Here is a 22,339-nt window from a genome sequence, read left to right on the forward strand (position 1 = left end):
CTACATTTTGCTTGGGAGCATTTTAAGGGAAAGGGTAGATCAAACAAGTACAAGGTGGTTAATTCTTTACGAAATCCTGGCACATCTATTCTACCCACAGTCTCCAATGGATGCTTCTACACGGCTGGACACCACATTCAACCTCATTCAGCCTCAGGATCCTTGCCACCTTATTAGCATCACAGGGACCGACTGGGGTTATGAGCACCACGGATTCAAACCACAATTCTAAAGCTGCAAAGCAACCGGTAAACAATCCCCAACGGCTCCCCACTCCTCCCCCCTGCACACCTACACACCCCTCCATCAACCTGCTCATCGACTTCATCTGAAGCCCCGCGGTTAATCCACACCCTTACACGGAACTCAGGAAGAAATGCACCTACCTTGTGGCCTCTTGCTGTAGCCATGACACATTTGGCACATAGAACATGACTCCGAAGAAAAGCAGAGGCTCATTAGCAAACTTGTCCAGATGTTTCTTCAGAGGTTTCTCCAGCTCCACCCATCGTGCTTGCTGGCTCTTGCTGAGAAACCAAAGGCCAAAGTAGTGCGTCTAGATAAAAGGGTAAAACAGCATCAGTTTCAGCTTGTGGGGGGCAAGACTCCAGCGCCTCGTGTAACATTTGGTCTCCCAGCTCACACATGAGGATCTTTCTAACTTTGGGGCTAGCTCAAAGAAAGCACTCGCACACGGTCTACACTGAGTATCGTACCCACGGTTACCGCTGGACCACGTAGGTACCGGTGCTCCTGTGTTTGGTAAGGGGGTGGGGACAGGGTGGGGGCAAGTGTTGGCTTTTCTCCGACTTTCCCATGCCTTCTGAGCGCCTCGCCGTCTCACGCGGAACATGCTGGCAAAGCAAACACATTTCTTGCACCTGCTGCAAAGTGACTTATTACTCAACTCCTAAGACAAAACCTTCTGCCAGCTGAAGGCTTCCACATTGTAGGCTGGTTCCACACACCAGTTCCAGAGTTTAACAGAAAACGGATTCACTCATTTTGAGTTTTATGAAGTACTTCGAAAAACATCGGCCTCTCCCACTTCATTATACATGAACTGCAGCAAATCTCTCCCCCACATCAAGCTTTGAGAATAGAAGGGTGTCCTCACAGCGGCCGCAGGAGCCCCTGGTGGCTGTTCTTGGCAGCTTATGGTGGGATTTGATAGATGAAAGTGAGATTTTCACCCTTAGACGTGAAGCCTCAACCAGTTTAGTTTTGAACAACGTGCTAAATGATTAAAACGGGTACTTTTATGCATCCAATCCTGTCTTTACATCAATTCATGCTAGGATTTCAGGATTAGCACAACAATCACCAAAAAATAGATCACTGCTTTTGAAATATTCTTTTAGATTTCAATTATAGCTTAGAACGGTTCACAGCACACCTGGAAATCTGCCTTCAAAAGAATGTTTTCATTGCAATGTTTAATTTCCAAAGGCATTCTTGTGCAGATGTTCCCACCGCATCTGGCTGTCTCCTCAATCCTTGCCACAACCCTACCAAAATCTGTAATAAAAGTTTTGACTCTGACTTCACTAGAAAACCAGACATGTCCTTGCTTAAAGGACCCACATACTCTACAGGATATTTGCAAATGCACGTGCCTTCAGAGGAGAACAAGGACTTCATCAGCTTAACTCCAGGAGGTTCTAAAAAGGGCAAGTTCACAGGAGGAATCTATGCATTTCTTGAGCAACAGAATGCCAGCAAACAGAGCCAAGGTTCGATTTCCATCAGCTTGGACCAATTGCTTGAGTGAATTCTGACCCTACCATTCACTTTCCAGCTTCAAGGGAGTCTGTTAGTTGTTCCAATGCGATGGATGATATAGAGGAAATGAAATGTGGCTGAACAGAAGGAAAACAGGCTGTGAAGTCCATTCCTCTCACGGCGTTTGCACTCACTATCTTAATAACTCCATACAAGTGGCTGAGCCTCCAGAGTGTCAAAACTTTCTCATCTGTAAGATGGGGATGATGCGTACAGCCATCGCCCACAGGCTGTGAGGGGCATAAATGAGATCATGTCTTGAACTGTGCGCACAGCACACGTTAATAACTACTTCAGCAGTGGAGCTGAAGTGGAGCTTTCTGTCACTGCTACTGTTATCATCACCCTCATCACAACCACCACCACCACCATCACCACCACCACCATGGTCACCACCACCATGACCACTATCATCATCACCATCACCATCATCACCACCACATCACCACCATCATTATCATCACCACCACCACCACAACCACCACCACCACCACCACAACCATCACCACCACCACAACTACAACCATCACCACCACCACAACCCACAACCATCGCCACCATCACCACCATGGGTAAATGGAAGCAGGCAAGTCTCAAGAATCTTTTTCACCAGCACTCCTGGCATGTCTATGAACCATAGAATTAGAAAACAGAAGTTATCTGAAAATAAATGAGAAAAAGCAGGCAAAAGGAGAAGCTGGAAGGCCTATAAATAACATAAAAACCTAAAAGGTTTAAGAAAAAAATAAATCGCAAAATAGTGCCTCCCCTAAGATTTTATTTAGAGGTTTATGGGTGTTAGGGGACACTGGACTATCACCCTGATGCTGTCCCAGGGGATCTATGATATAGGCTTAAGCCAACCTGAAAATGAGGTAATCTGGGTACTTAATTTAATAAACTCTCTGAAAAGGGATTCTACTGAATTCCTGTATGGTGCACAGGGTATGCCACTGCCTTTCGGGTGGCTAGGAGTGAGTGCATAGAATAAATGAGGTAACATATGTAAATAGTTACATGCTATGTAATAGTTATTTTCATTGGAAAAGAGCCCTTTCATAAGCCTGGGTGGAGAAAGGGAAGACAAGCTTTGCAATTGCTTAACAGGTCAAACCATGATTTATTAACTTTGACTAAATGCAGTCCTGACATTTGGGGGTATAATTTCATGATCTATACTTCATTCACATGACAACATGCGCTCCAATGAGTAACATTCAAAACAGAATGGGTCCACTGCATCCACATTCTACAACCAATTTTGCCCCCCTCCCAAAACAAAAATTTTTAAAATTTTTACTACTCCTGTGCTTTCAAGGCTAGTATTTTAAATTTCCTTTTCTCACTCCGACCCACCCAATCATTAAATCAGACCTGATCTTCCCCCAAAAGCACACTAAGAATGTTCCATGGCAGACACACGCACTTGCATGTACACAGACACAAGCGCTCACGTGCCTATGATGAAAAGGAGGATGAGGTACAAGAGAAATCACAGTAACAGTCTTGAGCCACAATGAACAGCACAGAGCTGTGAATCACGACATAAACCACTTCTACTGCAAAAACCTAATTCATGGCATAAAGTGTTTTTGCTGCTGCAATGTGGTATTTTGCAGAGGACACAGAATATTTGAGTGACCCACTCTGCATTTATCCAATGAGATAACTACATAACTACTCAAGAAATGGGGTGTCCGGCACAAGGGCGAATTGAGAGAGGCAAGTAACCTGGAAGATATCAGAATAACGCAATTTTAGAGATGCTGAATTCTGTTATCTCGTGGGAAAGGAAATCCATTGACCAGATCCCCACCAGGTAACTTCCTCCATTGCCACCATACCACCTCCGCCGTTTTCCCTCTAGTTATATCCTCCCCTGGAGTATTCAACAGAGAAAAAAGACCCGGTCTCAAAGTTCTCCCTGCACGGGTTTATGCCGCCACGTCTATACAGTGGCTCCCAGGAAAAGGCACAAGAAACGAACATCTCCCTGAAACTAGCAAGGTGCACTGATCAACCTCCTGTGTATTAGCCAAGGGACCATTAATCCCATCAGGATGCCCAGCTGGGACCACACCAGGCTGGCTCATAACTGACTTGCCAACTTAAAACTCCCGCTGAATCCTGAAAGCTGAGTTCCCCTGCTAACCACTGCCACATAGTTCAGGAGACTGTGGTAGAGTGATTCCAAATAGGAACAACCTCTTCCCTGACCCCAAGGATCCCATCCTACTGCCCAAGTAATTCCCCCGGGTGCTTTTATTTCTCTCTGAAGGTGCAAACCTAAGCCAGGTCCAGCCAATCCTAATGATCTTCTGGGTGAGCTATAAATCCCATTTAATTTCTCTGGTTTTCCTTGGAAAACAGGTCTGGTGCTTTGGGTTCTGCAATGAACTCACTGCAATGAGGGAAAAAGACAGAAGAGCCAGTTTCCAGAGCAAGGACTAAAAAGGCACTACTAGGAAACAGTGTGAGGAAAGACACACACGGACATGACATTTTCCTATGAGTGGTTTCCCGGTCTGTTTGGTTGGGAGTTTTTCACTTTAATGGAGGAAGCAGCAATGTATGCGTGCAATCAAAATATGCTAGTTTTGAGGGGCAGACTGGTGTGTGAGTATTTTAGGACCAAAGGAAGATCCCTCTTCAGTTCCAAGAAAAAGATTCTAGTGAAGGAAGGCCTTTAAAGATAGTTTGGGTTTTTGTCGTTTGTTCATTTACCTGGAGAGATGGTGGTATCCCCCACGTGAGCTATTATTAATAGGGAAAGATTCTTTGAGGATTTTGTTTTTCCAGTTTTGCGACCAATGGTATGGCTTTGATGCTATTTGCAAGGGTTACAGATGCAGCCTTGGCAATTACCAGGGATTAAACCCATGATCTTATCTCAAGCATTTTGAAGAGTTAATCATCCAGAAGCAAGAGTTTAAAATATCTTGCATTACGTTGCCTGTCATAGCCAGCACTTCGGTTGTAAATTAAGAAAGAGTTGGTATGCCTCCACATAAAATAGATGGGAATTACACACCAGTATTAAAACTTTCACTGAGGCATGGAAAATGCTTCAAAAGATGACTAGAAGCAGACTCTGAAACAGCACCTGATGCCATTTCACTCCAAAGGCTTTGGAAAATAAACCGTTGGACAGGACTGGGAGGACAGCAGCGAACAGCCTGTGTGCCTCCACCTCTACTCTGGGCAGGTCTGGGATTTCTGTAACCAACGCATCTGTAATTAACAACCACCCCATCTTCCTCTGCCTTGCCCATCTTTCCTAAAAGTATGGGAAAAGAGACTGCAGAGTAACATGGGCCCAAAAAGCAAACCTCACAGCCAAGGGGTGGAAAAATCACTCTTCGGAGGTTGGGCAGCTCACTCAAAAAATCCAGAAAGATGAAGACTTGTAAGTTAAGATGGGAAAGTATTTCACCTGCCATCTCTCTCTGTCTAGAAAACAGACACTGCTACCAGTTTGCCTCCCAGAACTGACAGTATGCGAACAAGATCTCACGTTATAATCTTCACAAAGACAAAAAGCAATACAACATTCAAAGACCAGAGATCTCCCAGAGGTCTACTCTTCAGCTGATTCCTGATTGGTGTGATTTTGGTCCTGTGCAAACACAAACATATACGGATATGGTGAGGCTCGGGCTCTCAGATGCAGCCAGCTCTGCTGTTACCAGGCCAGGAAACGAGGTATTCCACTGAACTAAATACTCGCATCATCGCACGTTATGTTACCAATGCCCACAAAATTCGCGTAAAATCAAACCACAGAAATGTCCTTAATGTAAGTTAGCTTAAGCTGGTTAAGATTCAGTATCTTTACAAATTCTAGCCATTAGTGAAAACAGCAAAATGTGGACGTTTCTACTGTAGTCCATAGCTTGGGACAAATCACCTTTTAGTTCAAAATGAAAACAAATTTGCAAAAGATAAAGAGGTAAGTCTGAGGACCATCGTCCACCCTAGGATATTATTAGGGCTTTTTTTTTTTTTTAAGTCTCCTTTAGAAACCAGGGCTCTTAGTCTAGCCATAGCAGAGGGCCAAGAGTTACTGAATTTGCCATTCCCAAGAGCAAATTTCCTGATAAACAATGGTCCTATCTTGAATAGAGTTTAGCCAGGAAGGTACCTTTGTGAAAGTATTTATTCCTCCTCCATTTATTATTCTTTAATTAAAAGCAGAGTCAGGAGGGGCGCCTGGGTGGCTCAATGGGTTAAGCCTCTGCCTTTGGCTCAAGTCATGATCTCAGGGTCCTGGGATCGAGCCTCGTGTCAGGCTCTCTGCTCAGCAGGGAGCCTACCTCCCCCCCGCCCCGCCCCTGGCTGCCTCTCTGCCTGCTTGTGATTTGTCAAATAAATAAATAAAATCTTCAAAAAAAAAATAAATAAAAAGCAGAGTCAGGAATATCCCTAAAGGAAATAATTCCAGCATATTTCTACATTTTATTGGAATTCTTAATATTCCAACATGGTTCTTAATATTCCTTATTAACATGGCCTCCTTGCCTTTCTTAGAAGAGTACTGTTTAATATAATGTAATGAAATATAATGTAAATATAATGTAATGCCCATATTTGATTTTAAATTTTCTAATAGCTACATTAAAAAAGTACAGAGAAGTGAAATTAATTTTAATAAATTTTATTTAAAATAATATAGTCAAAATAGTACGCTTTCAACATGTAACCAATATGAAAGTGATTAAAGAGCTATTTTAACTTTTATCGTACTAGATTTTGGGAATCTGATGTGTATATTACAGTAACTGCACATCTCAGTTTAACCTAGCCACACATCAAGTGGTCGGTGGCCACATGTGGCCAGTGGCTACCATATTGGACAATTCAATCTTAATCACTGTTCAAGAAATTGAAAGACACTGGCTCCGTGTATGATCTCAGTTTCTAACAATTCAAGCCATCTAAAAGTGAAACAAGCCGACTTAAAAAAGGGTAAGAGCCCACTCTTTGGAGGTGTGGCAGAGTCTGGAGAGCCCACGTGGTGTCTCACAGAGGAGACACATTGAGAGCTTCCCATGTGCCAAGCTCTATAATACTGTGGCAACACTACAAAAACTAACTCTTTTCATCCTCCCCAAAACTCATGGAGGTTACTACCCTCACCATCTCTATAACAGAGGAGGAGGCAGAGGCCCAGAGCCGCCAAGCAACTATCCAAGATTACCAAGGTAAGAGTGGCAGAGGCAGGGCTCAGACTCAGGTCCACGCTCACATTCATAGCCATCGACCCCGCTGCTTCTCCATGCATTGATTTTCTAAATATGAGAGTCAGACATAAGACACATTGTTTTAGCTATTTCTCTCTTAACCTAGGTCAGTGATTTTCAGCTTGTACGGGAAGGTAGGAAGGGCACAAGGACACAGGGTTGCAGGTATCCATCCCCTCTGCTAAAGAACAGCTCCATTTGATACACTGAATTCCACCTACAATCTCATTTGAGGATAGGAAAAGGGTGATGTCCATAAATCCAAACATGTTTAACCATATTATCAGAATTCTAATTTTCTGAGTCTCTTTTCCTTAATAAGAGTTCCTAGGGGCCCCTAGGGGGCTCAGTTGGTTAAGCAGGTTAAGTGTCTGCCTTTGGCTCAGGTCATGATCCCAGGATCCTGGGATCAAGTCTCACATTGGGCTCCCTGATCAGCGGGGAGCCTGCTTCTCCCTCTCCCTCTGCCTGCCTTTCCCCGGGCTTGTGCTCTCTCTCTCTCTCAAATAAACAAACAAAATCTTTAAAAAAAAAAAAAGAGTTCTTAGCCAGAAATTCATACCTAATTTTTTTTCCTAAACTTAAAACAATTTTTAAAAAATGGTTTTTACCTAAGGAGTTCATTTTATTTCTTCTTCACAGGGCCATTGTTCAGTCCACCCAGCTTGCCCTCTGTCTCTCCCATCACCTCATCCTCATTCTCTTTCTGAGATTCGGTACTTTTCCTAAAATGCAAGGTGTTCATGTCACACACTGCCCTGAAACCCTCAGATGGCTTCTCATCTCACCGCAGCACTTTATTCCCCGAACGGTTCAAAGAGGATTTAACAGGAGGCTAAGATAATGGTGAAACACTGAGTTCAATACCTTTTTTAAAAAAAAACAGCATGTATGAGGATGTCTCCCAAAGTATTTCGCCGCGGCTCCTTTTCTGCGGCTACACAGGCAGCCTGGGAACCAGAGTGGCAGAGTCTGCCCACCTGGGCTTGAGGCAGCTCCGCACGGCCAGCGGGTCACCCTGTGCTGCGGTGTCCCTGTCTGTCCCACGGAGACAGCCACAGGAGCCACCTCAAGGAGTTCAGAGAGCTCGGTGAGTGGATATGGGGAGGGTGCTCAGCCCAGGAGGCAGCGTGTTAAAAGGTGGCGGTTATTTTAATTATTTTGGTGACACATTTCAGAAACAGAATCCAGCTGAAACTCCCCAGCCACACACATCAAACCACTCAAAAGCAGATTCCCGCCTGCTTTCCTACACTCCTACCCTCCCTGCCGGGACCCCTCCACACACACGTGCACGCACACATGCACACACACAGACACAGATCAGTGCAAAATGAACTCTGCCCTTCCCTGAAAATCCATGTGCTTTCCTGTTTCTGTACCTCAGCACGGGCTGTTCCCTTTGCTTTGTTCCTTGTTTGTCCTCATCTCTAAACTCCAGGGTTGCTGGGAGCAGGGACCCTCTCCCATGCAGCTTCCCTCCGGCCTTGACTGCATTTGCTGACAACGAGCCTGGCCTGGGTCCTCTAGATGCCATCTGAAATGGCAGCACATCGGTCCATTCAAGACCAGGCGTGGCTCTCAAAAAGTCGGCCACATGGATCCGTGTCCTTATACACTCGTCGAAACCCACCGAATGCACAACACCAAGAGTGAACCCCAACGTAAACTACGGAGCCGGATGCTACTGATGTGTTAACGTGGGTTCATCTGATTGTAACGTATGCTCTACTCCGGTGTGGGGGAGGGTGTGGGACTGGCGGAGCAGGAGGTATATAAGACTCTGTTTTCCTACTCAATTTTGCTATAAAGCCAAAACGGCTTTAAGAAATCAAATGGATTTTGGGCACCTGGGTGGCTCAGTGGGTTAAACCTCTGCCTTCAGCTCAGGTCATGATCTCGGGGTCCTGGAATCGAGCCCCACATCGGGCTCTCTGCTCAGCGGGGAGCCTGCTTCCCTTCCTCTCTCTCTGCCTGCCTCTCTGCCTACTTGTGATCTCTCTCTCTCTGTTAAATAAATAAATAAAATCTTTTTAAAAAATCGATTCTTTAAAATGATAAAACAAAGTGACAAAACAAATGATAATTAGTGTAGATCAAAAGTTAAACAAAAATTAATTTTCCTTTCCTAATATAAAGCTAATCTATATATATTGGTTTTTTAAATATTTTATTTATTTATTTGACAGAAAGACAGGGAGAGAGGGAACACAAGCAGGGGAGTGGGAGAGGGAGAAGCAGACTCCCCGCTGAGCAGGGAGCCCAAAGTGGGACTCCAAAGTGGGACTCCATCCCAGGATCCTGGGATCATGACCTGAGCCAAAGGCAGATGCTTCACGACTGAGCCACCCAGGCGCCCCAGTATAAAGTCTAGGATACATCTAGACTCCAGAGCACTTCTAATGGCAAAGCCAAATAGCCACTGTATTCTGGTTTCCAAGCCTTAATAAAGACTAAACATTTTGCTATATTTTAGACGGATTTTCACTTTCTCCTCTCCATCAGCTCTATTTGGAAAACGACCTGAATACAAAGAAAGTCAAGTGAGCAGAGCAGACCCTGTGTTCATCCCCTCCTCCTCCTGCTTCTGGGAGAACACATTCCTCCCCAGCGTGCGTGTATGTGTGTGTGTGTGTGTGTGTGTAGATAAAGAACACAGCCGTGGATTGCTTGATCTCACCCTTCTGTTTGAGAGTAGCTCTAAGTATTGTCTCACAAAAGGCCAGAGCTTCGAAGTCATCTGTCACAGAACAAAAGCACACAATTAAAAAAAGAAAGTGATCTGCTCTAATGCGGATGCTCCCGTTTAGAGCGTGTCAAGATGAAGCCCGTGTTAACTGTCGGCCCCACAGGAGCATCAGAAGATCAATCACACTGCAACCCACACCTGACAGGAGAACCTGGACGTTACTGCTTTGTCCTTTGTGACAACACAGTTGTGGGTTAATCCGGGTTTCACCTTTGCCCTCTCGCTGAGCGAAACAAAAGTCTGTTCAGAGTAATTATTACCCTGCCGGTCTCCAGACACCCTCCCCTGGCACCTCAGACTCTAACTCTACCTGGTGACTCACGGAGATGCCTTCTTAGCCCCCAAGAACGGCACCTGTCCTTCTGAATCCTCGCATCCTCAAAACCCAACTCCCCATGCGCTGGGTGGCCTTGCTTGCTTTTCCACCTGCTGAAGTCCTAGGCCTCCTTCAAGTGCCCATTCAGAGAGTAAAGGCTCTGTTCGTCTTTCACCGAACATCCTCTCCCCCTCCCAGGGCCGCCATGGTCAGTGGCACTGACTGTGTACTGCACAACACTAAGGGGAGCTATTGCCTTTCAGGCCTGCCCCTGCACTGCCTTTCAGCATGGATCGCATCCCATCTTCGCTTCACTTAAATGCTGGATTCCCCTACTCACCTGTGCATAGCTTGAAGACAGAATTAAACCCTATTTAAGTTCATTCATCAAGTCCTAACACAGTACTTGGCACACTGTGGTTGCTCAAGATTTTCTTCAATCAAAAATTTTTAAGACACTAAAATTGAGACAATTATAAATGATTAGATGCAGGACTAAACATTTCCCATACTGAATGTCTTTGATTATTTATAACAGCCCCTATATGATACATAAGGTGAGCATCATTATTCTGCTTTTATAGGTGAGAAAATGGAGGCCCAGAGGAGGGCAGTAACTTTTGCAAGCGCACCTACCTCCTAAGTCACAGAACTGTAATTTGAACCCAAGTTCAAGACGGGAAAGACTGAGCTTACAGCTGCTCAAGTGCATGCTGTAGTGTCTCTCAGTGCATGTGACGAATGGTTACCCTAATGTGAGTTACTGAGAATCCTCAAAAGTGGAATGATCTATAACTAAACTTTTCACAAGAAATTTAGACCAGTCTTACCAACCGGTCTCCAGACCTGAGGTTTCTCCTTTATGCCATGCATATATTTAAATATGTACACCCAAATGTGCTACCAATAAGCAAAAAGGAACCAGCGATCAACCAGCAAGGTCACACCACTTCCCATGTTTTTGTGCTGGGTCGGCTACCAAGCTGCACATACCTGTGGGACGGGGCAATCTCCGTCACAAGAAAATACACTTCAAAGGAAGCCCCCATCACAGAAAGCAAAGCATAAACACCAAGACTGACAGGAGACAGAAGTGCTCAGGTGACACAGTCCCCTGGAGGACGGCAGTCGGCCTGCGTAGGACACCAAGGGGAGAGAAGAACTTCCTGGACCCCAATTCCTGTATGGATGTGGCAAGACGGTGGACCCCAAGGGGTGTGCAGAACGACGTCAAACCCCGTCACTTCCAGCAGGCCCTCCCCCCGCATACTACTACCCTGATGTGGCGGGCAATCGGGGCATAGGGCCTAGGACAACCACAGAGCTTCTCCTGATCCTCAGATCTCAGAGGCTTGCAGTCCCTTCCGCGCTGGTAACCACTGTATCACGTCACCTTACCCCCCCCCGCCTGCCCCCCCTCCCCGCTCTCAGGACACACCTGCAGTGGGGTGGGGGGTTCTCACCAAAGCCTCTTCTCCCGAATGTCCGTAAGGCTAGGACAAGTGGGGCGTGCTGGCATAAAGGACATACCCTCCTAGGAGTCTCAACCTGAGGAGTGATAACGTGACCGCTTCACGGTCAACCCCGGTTTTGCATAAGGCCCGAAGGAGTCTCACCGACGGCGCCAAGAAAAGGAGGGTCAGGAGCATCTTGAACAAAATGCCCATTTACAAGCTCCCACAGAAAGCCTCACTGGTCAGGCTCCTTTTAAATGCTTTTCCAGTTTTGCCCCCTCTTTGAAGAGGAAAACAGAGAAACAAACAAAAACTACAAGCAGCCGCATCTGTCCCCTCCGTGGGTGTTTCTCCCAGACGTGCAGCGGGAATGCCAGAACGCCGGCTACCCACTCGAGGGTCTGAAGGAGAGACAATGACTTGAGACGCTCCTGCCAAAAACCTCCTCACCAGTGGGAACAAAAGGGAAGCCGCCACCCCCTGCAAGCTCTGGGCGGGTTCCTCACCTGTCACAGCAGGCACCGAGGCAGGCCTCCTGACGCACGGAAGCTGTGAGACGGAGCCATGCCACGGACAGCAGGATCCTCCTACACCCGGGGCTGGGGCTGGAAAGCCGGGCAGGTGGCCGATCCCCTCAGTGAGCTCCGGCTCAGACCGCCCCCTCCCTCCCGCACACACGCTCTTACCTCCCGCAACTCCAGCCTCTGGGCCACCGCCTCCAGGCACTCCTGCCCGGTGCTCTCCACCGACAGCGTGCACTCGATCACATTGCCGTCCAGAAGGCGGATCCGTGTGACAAAGCAGTTCTTGCTCAGGACGTTGTAGCGCCGCGTCCGGCGGAGCTTCAGGCCGAAAGGCATGGCGATGTGGCCGCCCGACGCCGCCTTCCTCTGCTGGCGCCCGCGTCCCTGGGACGGCCTTAGCAGCGTCGTGACTGGTCGATGACACTATGGCACGTGCTCCTCCAGACGCGGAGAAAGGTATCCATGCCCAGCGCGGCCCTCCGGAGGACGGCTGCAAACGGAAAAGCAGCAAGGTCATTGGCCGCGAGGGAAGCTAGAGGTGCCGGGGCCGTATTCCGCACTCGCGAGCACACAGCCCTGGACGGGGCAACGTGAGATTCAGGAATCAGCAAGTTTTGCAGCTCCCAAGTGTCCTGGTGGAGCCCATGCTCTTTACCTTATCTTATTTTTGGGGGGAGGGGATGTCTGACAAAATCCACTCGAAGGCTGAGGACACCAAGGGTCAGAGAGATGAAAAGCACTCACTCAAGGATGCAGAGAGTGAATGGCGAAGCCAGAATTCGCACCAATGTCTGTGCAACTTAAACTCACATGCCTTTTTCACGGCACCATCCCGTCCACTCAGGAAAGCAGTAGGAGTGGAATCCGAGCGCTGTTTAACTTCTAAATAGATTATCTCATTCTGATCTCACGAACAACCCGGCGGTGTAGATTTTATGATCCCCCTTTCACAGAAGAAAGAAGTGAGGTTCGAGGATTTTGGTGACTCGCTGATCCTGAACTTGGGGTCTTAATCTTGTTCCTCCTCCCTCTTTGCAACACTGCCTCCTTTTCATTAACAGGTGTCCTCATTTTTATTTTAATACTTATTCTGTTATTGGCTTTACCTTCTAATTTACTTCATAAACTTAGAATGGAGGATAGAAAACATTTTAAAAAGTTTCAAATACATGAATCCTTTTGTGTATTTAGTATCACAATTCTTGATGTTTTTCTTCACCAAACAGTTCGGTGGGTGGAACCCCCGGACCATCATTTTGCTCTCTAACAAAACGCTTGATGCAGAAGCCTGGTCACCAAATTTACTAATAATGAGATGTACTGACAGCCTGATGTCCCACTAAAGTTGACTGACAGCACCACTGCCATGGAGAACAGGAGAATAAAACAATAACAACAAAAGTGGATTTACCGGTCCACCCTGAGCCAGCTACAGCTCCACTATCTTCCAAAGAAGTCAGGAATGTCCAGAGCGCCTTTCTGTTCCATTCTCCCTTCTGCGTTGAGCTCGAAAGACCATCTCCTGCTGATGTGATTGCTCTGTTAACTTGATTCCCTAACTCAAGCAGATTCAGCTCAGCCTGTCTTCACCCTCTTTGTCCAAAGAATTACCTCTGAGCCTCTGAACACTTAGATGGGCAAGTAAGGAGAACTACCTAGAGAAATTCCTGAATTAATAAATAAAGTGGCTTTAATATTTAGAAACCACTCCCCAGACTCCCTCGGCCAGTCTTTGATGCCTGCCCTCCAGCACATTCCTTAGCATGACAGGTATGTTTTATGATGGCTTAAAATACACATGCTAGAGACTGGGGCTTGGTAAAATCTATTAACGTTTCTAAATCACTTTGGGTTGGCAGACTGTCATGTTTACCTCTAAGACAGCCAACCTGACCATCTGAGAGTTGTGGGAAAGACGATGTAGGGACCCACCCAAAAAAGCAAAAAAAGAGAGAGTCTGAATTCAAACACAGAGCCCTTGAGAGTTGACGACTCACACAGTCATTGCCTCACTCGTTGAAGCAAAGACCCCGAGATTTAACTTGTTAAATTAACCAGGGAGCCTCAAAGAAAAATATTTGCTCTGTGGGCACAGGCCACATTTTTAGTCCTGGGCCAGGTACTTTATATTTGGGTATGTCTCACCTTAAACACCTGTGAAAGAATGTGGCTGGCTGGGTACACGTTGATCCCAGCCACTATTAAAAACAATCCGTGCTGTATATTCCACAGGACGCCATCCATAATGCACAGTTAGTGAGATAAAAGGTAAACGTACACAAAATAAAGATTATTCCAATTTTTGTAATAAACGAGAACATGCAAAGTAATGGGAAAGAATGTAAGTTCACTAAAAGGATGAGCAAGGGCTAGCTAGTAGAGGTGATATTAAACAGAAGCCTCTATACTGTATACATTTCTAAACAGTTGTAACATTTTGCAATTGCCTTTTATTATTGTTGTGAATAAAGATCAACATATTTTAAATATGTTAGCTACTAAAAATGGTAGGTCAGAAGCAACACCTGACAATCAGGCAATATATCTCCTAGAAAGTACCTATTGTAAAGATTTTTAAAACTATTTAAATCTTCAATTTGTAAGAAACTTGCCAGGTAAGGTATCAAGAAAAATGTTATAAGAAAACTTATTTGAAAAGTCAGTATTGTGAAACAAAAATACTGAATGGAGGTAGAGGGGGGACCCTTGGGTAAAAGAGATTTAGGACTTCTAAAAACAAAACGCAATGTGTGAACTTTAATCAAATCCAGGGTTAAAAAAATAGCTATAAAAGACATGAGGCAATTAGGGAAAAATGAAATAGGGAATAGAAATTAAATGACATTAATATATTACTGATCATTTTCTTCCATTTTTGATAGCAGAATTGTGCTCACCTAACAGAATGATTCAGGAGATGCTAATGGATACATCTGGGGTAAAAATGTCATAATATCTGCAACTGACTCACCAATGGCTTAAAAAAATACATATATATATAAATTCAGAGTTGAACAAATATGACAAAACGTTAAGAGTTGTTGAATCGAGATGGTGGGTGTACAGGAAGGTATTCACTGCACTGTTCTTTCGGCTTTTCTGCATACCTAAAAATGTTCATAGTCAAAAGATTTAAAAAAAAAAAAAAAAAAAGGCAACCCTCAATGCCAGTACTGCATAGTCCTTACTGCTCCATTGAAATGCAGCTGCCTCTTTCAATAGATTTCTCTGATCCCTCCCATCAAAGTATTTTTTCTTTGTCTGAACTCCCACATCATTTCTGCGTATTTTAACATACCAATCAAACCTGTGTTAATAGTGTGGAAATTCCCTAAGAAATTAAAAATAGAGCTACCATATGACCCTGCAATGGCACTACTGGGTATTTACCCCAAAGATACAGATGTAGAGAAAAGAAGGGCCATCTGTACCCCAATGTTCATTTCAGCAATGGCCACAGTTGCCAAACTGTGGAAAGAACCAAGATGCCCTTCAGCAGACGAATGGATAAGGAAGATGTGGTCCATATACACTATGGAGTACGATGCCTCCATCAGAAAGGATGAATACCCAACTTTTGTAGCAACATGGACGCAACTGGAAGAGATTATGCTGAGTGAAATAAGTCAAGCAGAGAGAGTCAATTATCATATGGTTTCACTTACTTGTGGAGCATAAGGAACAACACGGAGGACATGGGGAGAAGGAAAGGAGAAGTGAGTTGGGGGAAATCAGAGGGGGAGACAAACCATGAGAGACTGTGGACTCTGAGAAACAAACTGAGGGTTTTGGAGGGGAGGGGGGTGGGGGGGGATGGGTGAGCCTGGTGGTGGGCATTAAGAAGGGCACGTATTGCATGGAGCACTCAGTGTGGTGCATAACAATGAATTTTGGATCACCGAAAAAAATTAAATTAAAAAAAAAAAAGTGTTAGCACGTTTTACTCTAAACTCCTCCAGAGCCAGAGACATGTTTTCTCCACGTTTCACACCCACATCTTTCACCTAAATAAAAAGTGCGTGGCATTTACACCCAGGACTTGTGTAGTCATAGAGCTGTAACCCTGGGAAGGGCTTCCAGGAGCTCAGCTAAGACACCCCTCACCTCTAGGATGGGCTCCACCCAAATGATTTCAAGTAAACAATCTATGGGGTATCTAAACAATCTATGGGGAACCCCTCTGTAAGGATAGGGTTCAAGAAGATGACCTCTTCGCCCCTTTCAATTTTACCATCTTTTTTTTTTTTTTTTTTTTTTTAGATTTTATTTATTTATTTGACAGAGAGAGATCACAAGTAGATGGAGAGGCAGGCAGAGAGAGAGAGGGAAGCAGGATCTCTGCTGAGCAGAGAACCCGATGCGGGACTCGATCCCAGGACCCTAAGATCATGACCTGAGCCGAAGGCAGCGGCTTAACCCACTGAGCCACCCAGGCGCCCCTCAATTTTACCATCTTAATAGTCTATGAATTATCTGCCATGTTTAGCACTCAAAGAATCCACAGCACGCGTATCACGACTCCATCTTGTAACCATTTATACAGGCATAGAGTTCTTCATCACATGTAACCTAGCGCCTTCTGTATTTTAAGCCTAATTCCTCTGCTTTGTCCTTGAGAGCCAGAGGGAGCAAGGATTATGATACACCACCAGACGGTAGATGGGATGTGAAATCTCTAACAAGCAAGTCCTCCTGGTTAAACAGTCTCACTCTTGACACTCGAATGACTTTGCCCATGTGGTTCTCTGGGACGTCCTCATATTTACTGTTGCACGCAAACAACATTATAAAACCTGGAACTAAGTGCCATATTCTCCTAAAAAGGTCACATGTTTATGATGCTTTCGATTTTCCTGACGGAACTGGGTTTTCAAAAGAGATCAAATTAGGGGGTCATCATTCTACTTACTGTAAGATTTGTTTCTTCTTCTTCTTCTTTTTTTAATGGAAAGCTTCCTTACAAATAAAGTCACTTGAAAGATAGAGTTTTCTCTACCTACTCTTCAAGAACATACCCAGGAAATAATACCAAGTTGCAAAGGTTGCTGAGACCCATTCATGGAGTTTAATGGAAGGGACTTTTTTTTGTTGCTGTTGTTAATACAGATAGTTAAACTAACAGTGCTGACTTGTGATTTTTTTTTTCCCTAAGACCATAGGAACATATTCTAACTTCAAAACATCATCTGCTGGTCCTCTTTTTCTAAGATGTACCTTAGCATTGGATAAGAGTTAGACCCTAGCCCAATTCAATCAGAGTTGCTGGGACTAAGAAGCAAATGTGGGGTGCCTGAGCGGCTCAGTCACTAAGCTGCTGCCTTCAGCTCAGGTCATGATCACAGGGTCCTGGGATCGAGTCCTGCGCTGGGCTCCCAGCGCCATGGGAAGCCTGTTTCTCCCTCTTCCTCTCCATTTAATGTAGTTGGTAAGGTACTCAAACCCTTCATTTTTTATGTTCCCTCGCTCGCTATGTCTCTCTCTGTCAAATAATAAAATCTTAAAAAATAAAAAAAAAAAAAGAAGAAGCAAATGTGAAAAAAACAAAAAATCACAGGGAAAGTGCCACCAACTGTCTGACCTCTCTGGCTCCCAGGGTTTTTGTGTCCGTGAAGCAGCTGGCAAGTGCACACTGAAGGGTGCCTGGAGGAAAGACACCCACGTGACAGAAGACGAGAAGGACAGTGGAGCAGGGAGGTCCTCTCCGAGGACCAAAGTTTGCTCGGGAAACAAATGGAACACGCGCAAACCTTCCTGAAAGAACCTGCCTGGGCAAATGCCAAGTGACTTCACCTCTCCCAGCCTCAGTTTACTCATCTGTGAAGTCACTCCCCACCCCCCACCGGTTTGTGAGAAGTCAATGAGAAAACGCTTCTGTGGGTGCACACGCATCCCCTTCCCGTTCCCCCCTCGTGCAGGGAGCCAGGTTGGCTCACAGGCTAGCAGAGCAGCTGCGAAAAGAAGGGCTCGAGTACCTTACCACCTACATTAAATTAATGGGAAAAAAAAAAGGCAAAGCAAACAACATGGGAGTTGAACACGAAGGTAGGACAAGTCCAGGGGGAAACTGACCAAGTGAAAACCCTGAACCCTGTGTTCTCACATCACTCCACCTTGCAACCCCCCCGAACGCGGACACCTGGAGCAGAAAGGCGCCCATCGGTAGACGAAACGCTCCGGTAAGGAGCCCATCCCAAGCGGGTAAGGAGGCTGCAGCCTTCTTCTTATCTTCATCAAGAACATGTGTCTAGTGCCCTGTGTTTAGCTAACCATCCAGTTTTGGGGTTTTGTTTTTTTCTGGTGGAAATGGATTCCAAATTGCTGTCAGTCTTACAATCCATATGGCCGCGTCTCTACGGCTGATGGCGTATCACAGTGCCCCTTACCAGAGAGAGGTGTCTGGATGGGTCCTAGCTCCCCAAAGAGAATTCTGAAGGGAAGGATCTGCATCAGACTCAGATTTGTAGTCTCCTTTGGACATGGCAGAAAGCTAAATAAGTATTTGTCATGAGGATGAAAGAAAGAATGAATCCTGAAAGAGTTGAGTTTTTGAGCCCAAGCTAGGGCAGGGGCCTCTGGGTGACCTCAAGGGACACCTGAGGAATTTGGAGCCTGAGATAGGTCTGACTTTGGGGGCCTGAGGAGAGGCTAAACCGTGGAGAAGCGGGAGGAGAAGCTACTCAGCTCACTGGTGTTCTTTGCGGGGAGGGGAAGCAGAGATTTGAACACAGATTTCCAAAAGAACATTCCCACCACCCAAGTTTGCCTTTTCCAGCCCTTGATGTGTCTCAGGTTGGGGGTGGTCTCAGAGACCAGAGAGATGCCCCATCCCATGGAAGTTCTTTGCAAAAACTACAATGGAATGACTGATGTGACAGAGGATTCAATGTGTCCATGAATGCCGAGAGCAATTTGTAGGGATATTTGCTCGGTAAACATTCCACTTTAAAGGCCTTCTATAGAATAGGCTACAGTAGGAGAAAACATACACGAAAACTTCAAAGTCATTTCCAAAACCCATTCCTGACCAATCAGCCTCCTAAAAGATCGAATATGTAAGTTTCCATCTTTTCACTATCAGCTCTGGATTTACCTCCTCCTTTCTTTTTTTCCCCCTAAACGTATCAACAAAATACCTGCCAACTTGAAAACACAAAGTAAAGCCAGCTTTCTCATAATATGGAAGAAGTCCGTTGGCTGATCTAACAAATTTTAGATATGATGGGTAAGAAGTGGATAGACCTTTTAGAACATCAACCAAATACAGCTTAATGCCCTTTCCTGAACTACCGGCACAACCTTCAGGGGAAAGGCAAAAATTAAAATCCAAATCTTAAACACAGTCCCCTTTTATTTCCCATCCTATATAATGTATACTTGCCCTGCTTTCTTCCTAGGGGTGAGTTCTGAAATCACGAACAGAAGCTAACTGCTGTTCAGCTGCATTCTGTATTTACTAACAGTCTCTGGAATTTTTCCAGCATTCCACATTATTACAACTCCCAAGCACACCTCACAGAACTATGTAACCCTGGTCTGGGTGTGAGAAGGGAAAAAATGACGCAATGAGTCCATCCTGTGTATAAACCTGCATGAGGCACGGCTCAGTTTTGAAAAGTACTGTGTCATTTTTGTAAGGAGAGTTTTCAAAAAGGGTAGGAGTGCACGGGGCAAAAAAGGACTATGGGAGATGCCTTCTCTGATTCCCCCTTGAAGAAGGGCAGAGAGGAACATAGTTCTGTTCAGTGAAAAATCACAGTCGGTTTCTTCTATAAATTTTAGTGTGATAGAACACCCAAAGTTCAGCCATATTTCGAATTCTTTGAAGCCATTTTACTTACCGTGGTGCAAGGTTTAAAGCACAAGCCCCTATGAGTTGGAAATAGCTAGAACAACAAAAGCAGAATGGTCCCGTTTTTAAATTCCTTCCTCCCCCTCCATCTAACTCACCGGCAGACATCCAGGGGCGGGCGGAGAAAAATTTGTCCAAATCTGGAGCTGTATCTGAGGTTAGAACAAAGATTCCTATTCTAGGGCCCACATTCAGTGGTACCTGACCTCCACGAAAGGGGGCTCAACTACATGTAGGCAGGCCCCTGGTAGTGGCTCCGGGAAACAGAGCCAGAACATCCTCGAAGCCATCACACATCACCAGAGTCCTTCATTCCAACAACAGATACTTTGCACAAGAAATAAACAAACCAACAAACCCGCCCTCATAGTTCATTTACTCTAACTTTAGATACCCTGACATACCTTGCTTCTTAGCCCTTAGCAGATTTGAGAGAGATAAAGTACGTTGGCAGGGAACAAAATGGCAATGAGAGAGGTAAACTATAAAAATAAGCATTCCACAGCATGGGAGACCGTGCTGAATGCACTCTGTGGTAAACAGGCACGACTAACATCCAGCACACTTTGGTTAAGAAGGCAGTAAGCAAACATACCTGTAAACCCCCAGGTAGGGGGGGTTAAAAATAACAACAACAAAAAAAAATGTGGTTCTTGAGTGGTAAAGCTTCTGGAATCATTTTCCCCCCTAAGCAGTGGTTCTCTATTGATTATTCCTGCTCTAACACACGAAGCAAACCAGTTCTATTTTCAACTGTATGTGGAAGGGGGTGGGGAGGGAGCAAAGACTGGGGAGACGAGGAGTTTGAAAAAGCCCCCAAGTCATCATTGAAAAAAAAAAATCATCTCCCCATTCCCTGCTTTGAGGATCACTGCTTTTAAGTCTCTAGAGAGACAGGAGCTTCCCACAGGAAGGATCTCAAAACATAAAAGTTTTCATTTTTGACTTTACTGAAACTTTTAAGGCATTCAAAGCGTATCTTGAATATTCAGAAGAGAAAATAATATGTTGTCTGGAATTGACTTAAAAATAACAGGGCACGGGGTCAGGGGGCATCTGGGTGGCTCAGTCTATAAGCATCTGCCTCTTGGTTTTGGCTCAGGTCACAATCTCAGGGCGGTGAGATGAGCCCCGTGTCAGGCTCCGTGCTGAACGTGGTGCCGTCTGCTTATTCTCTGCTCCTCCGCCGATGCCCACCCCACCCTGCCCCCTGCTCCTGTGCCCATGGTCTCCTCCTCTCTCAAAACAAACAAACAGGGGTGGGGATTGTGGTGGGGGGGACAAATAAAGCAGTTTCGGCCATGAGAGTTGGCAGGGGTTGTGGGTAGTAGACAAGGAGGTCAGGGCTCATAATATTCCCTACAGTTTTGCACATGCTTGAAATATGCCATATTAAAAAGTTAAGTTTTGGGACACCTGGGTGGTCCAGTTGGTTAAGCATCTGCCTTAGGCTCAGGCCATGATCCCTGGGTCCTGGGATCGAACCCCGCATCGGGCTCTCTGCTTAGAGGGGAGCCTGCTTCTCCCTCTGCCTGCTGCTCTCTCTGCTTGTGCTCATACTAACTCTCTTTCTCTCTCTCTCTGACAAATAAATCAAATCTTAAAAAAAAAAAAGTTTTTTTTTATTTTAATGAAGTATTTCTTAAACGGTACTTAATAAAGCAATTTGGTAAAACAGAAAACCGCGCCCACCCTGTGGGGGTGTTACAGAAAAAAGGGATCAGAATTCTCCCTCCATGCAAACCCCTCTTGCCCTTCCAAAAAAGCTTGCATGCAATTACATCAAATTGACAGTAATCGTTCTGCATTCCATTTTTAAAAGATGGCGAGAAAAATTCTTTCTATAGGGAAACCTGACAAGTTGGATAAAACGCAAAGAACAACCAGGCAAAGGAGAAGGGATTCTTTCTGTGCAACTTGCTTACTTCTCGGAACACCTGACTTCGGCTTGCTTGTCTGATGAGCTTTCTCTGTCTATTCATGCCAGGAATGCTTTGTCCTAAGAGACTCCACCCTTCTTTAAGAGCCCGAAGGATCTGCAACTCTCCAAATCCAGTTTAGTTCGCCATCAGTGTCTCTACCCGCGGTGATGTGCGCCCGGGAATGTCACAGCTCATCACAGATAGGAAGCAGAATGGGAGAGTCCTGAGAGGGTCGGAACACTAAGAAGGCAATAATGACCACCTCCATTTTTACTTTTTTTTTTCTTTTGAAGATTTTATTTATTTATTTGAGAGAGAGAGAACACAAGAGGGGAGAAAGTCAGAGCGAGAAGCAGACTCCCCATGGAGCTGGGAACCCGTTGTGGGACTCGATCCTGGGACTCTGGGATCATGACCTAACCTGAAGGTAGTCACCCAACCAACTGAGCCACCCAGGCACCCGAACACCTCCATTTTTAGAGCAGATACAATGACAGAAGCAT

At 45.3% G+C, this 22,339-nt stretch overlaps 1 protein-coding gene across 2 annotated transcripts in view; it reads right to left on the bottom strand.

Annotated features, from left to right (window-relative positions):
- PTPN14 (protein tyrosine phosphatase non-receptor type 14) overlaps window positions 1–22,339 on the bottom strand; it is a 174,962-nt gene that overhangs the window by 93,270 nt on the left and 59,353 nt on the right. For both annotated transcript variants that reach the window (XM_047705313.1, XM_047705314.1), the window contains exons 2-3: window positions 12,228–12,555; window positions 387–556 (exon numbers count right to left, since the gene is read on the bottom strand). In XM_047705313.1, coding sequence (XP_047561269.1) covers window positions 387–556; window positions 12,228–12,401 — 344 coding nt within the window. In that variant the 5' untranslated portion in view covers window positions 12,402–12,555. The remainder of the gene's footprint in view (window positions 1–386; window positions 557–12,227; window positions 12,556–22,339) is intronic.

The sequence above is a fragment of the Lutra lutra genome, chromosome 15 (assembly GCF_902655055.1).
Source record: "Lutra lutra chromosome 15, mLutLut1.2, whole genome shotgun sequence".
NCBI lineage: Eukaryota > Metazoa > Chordata > Mammalia > Carnivora > Mustelidae > Lutra > Lutra lutra.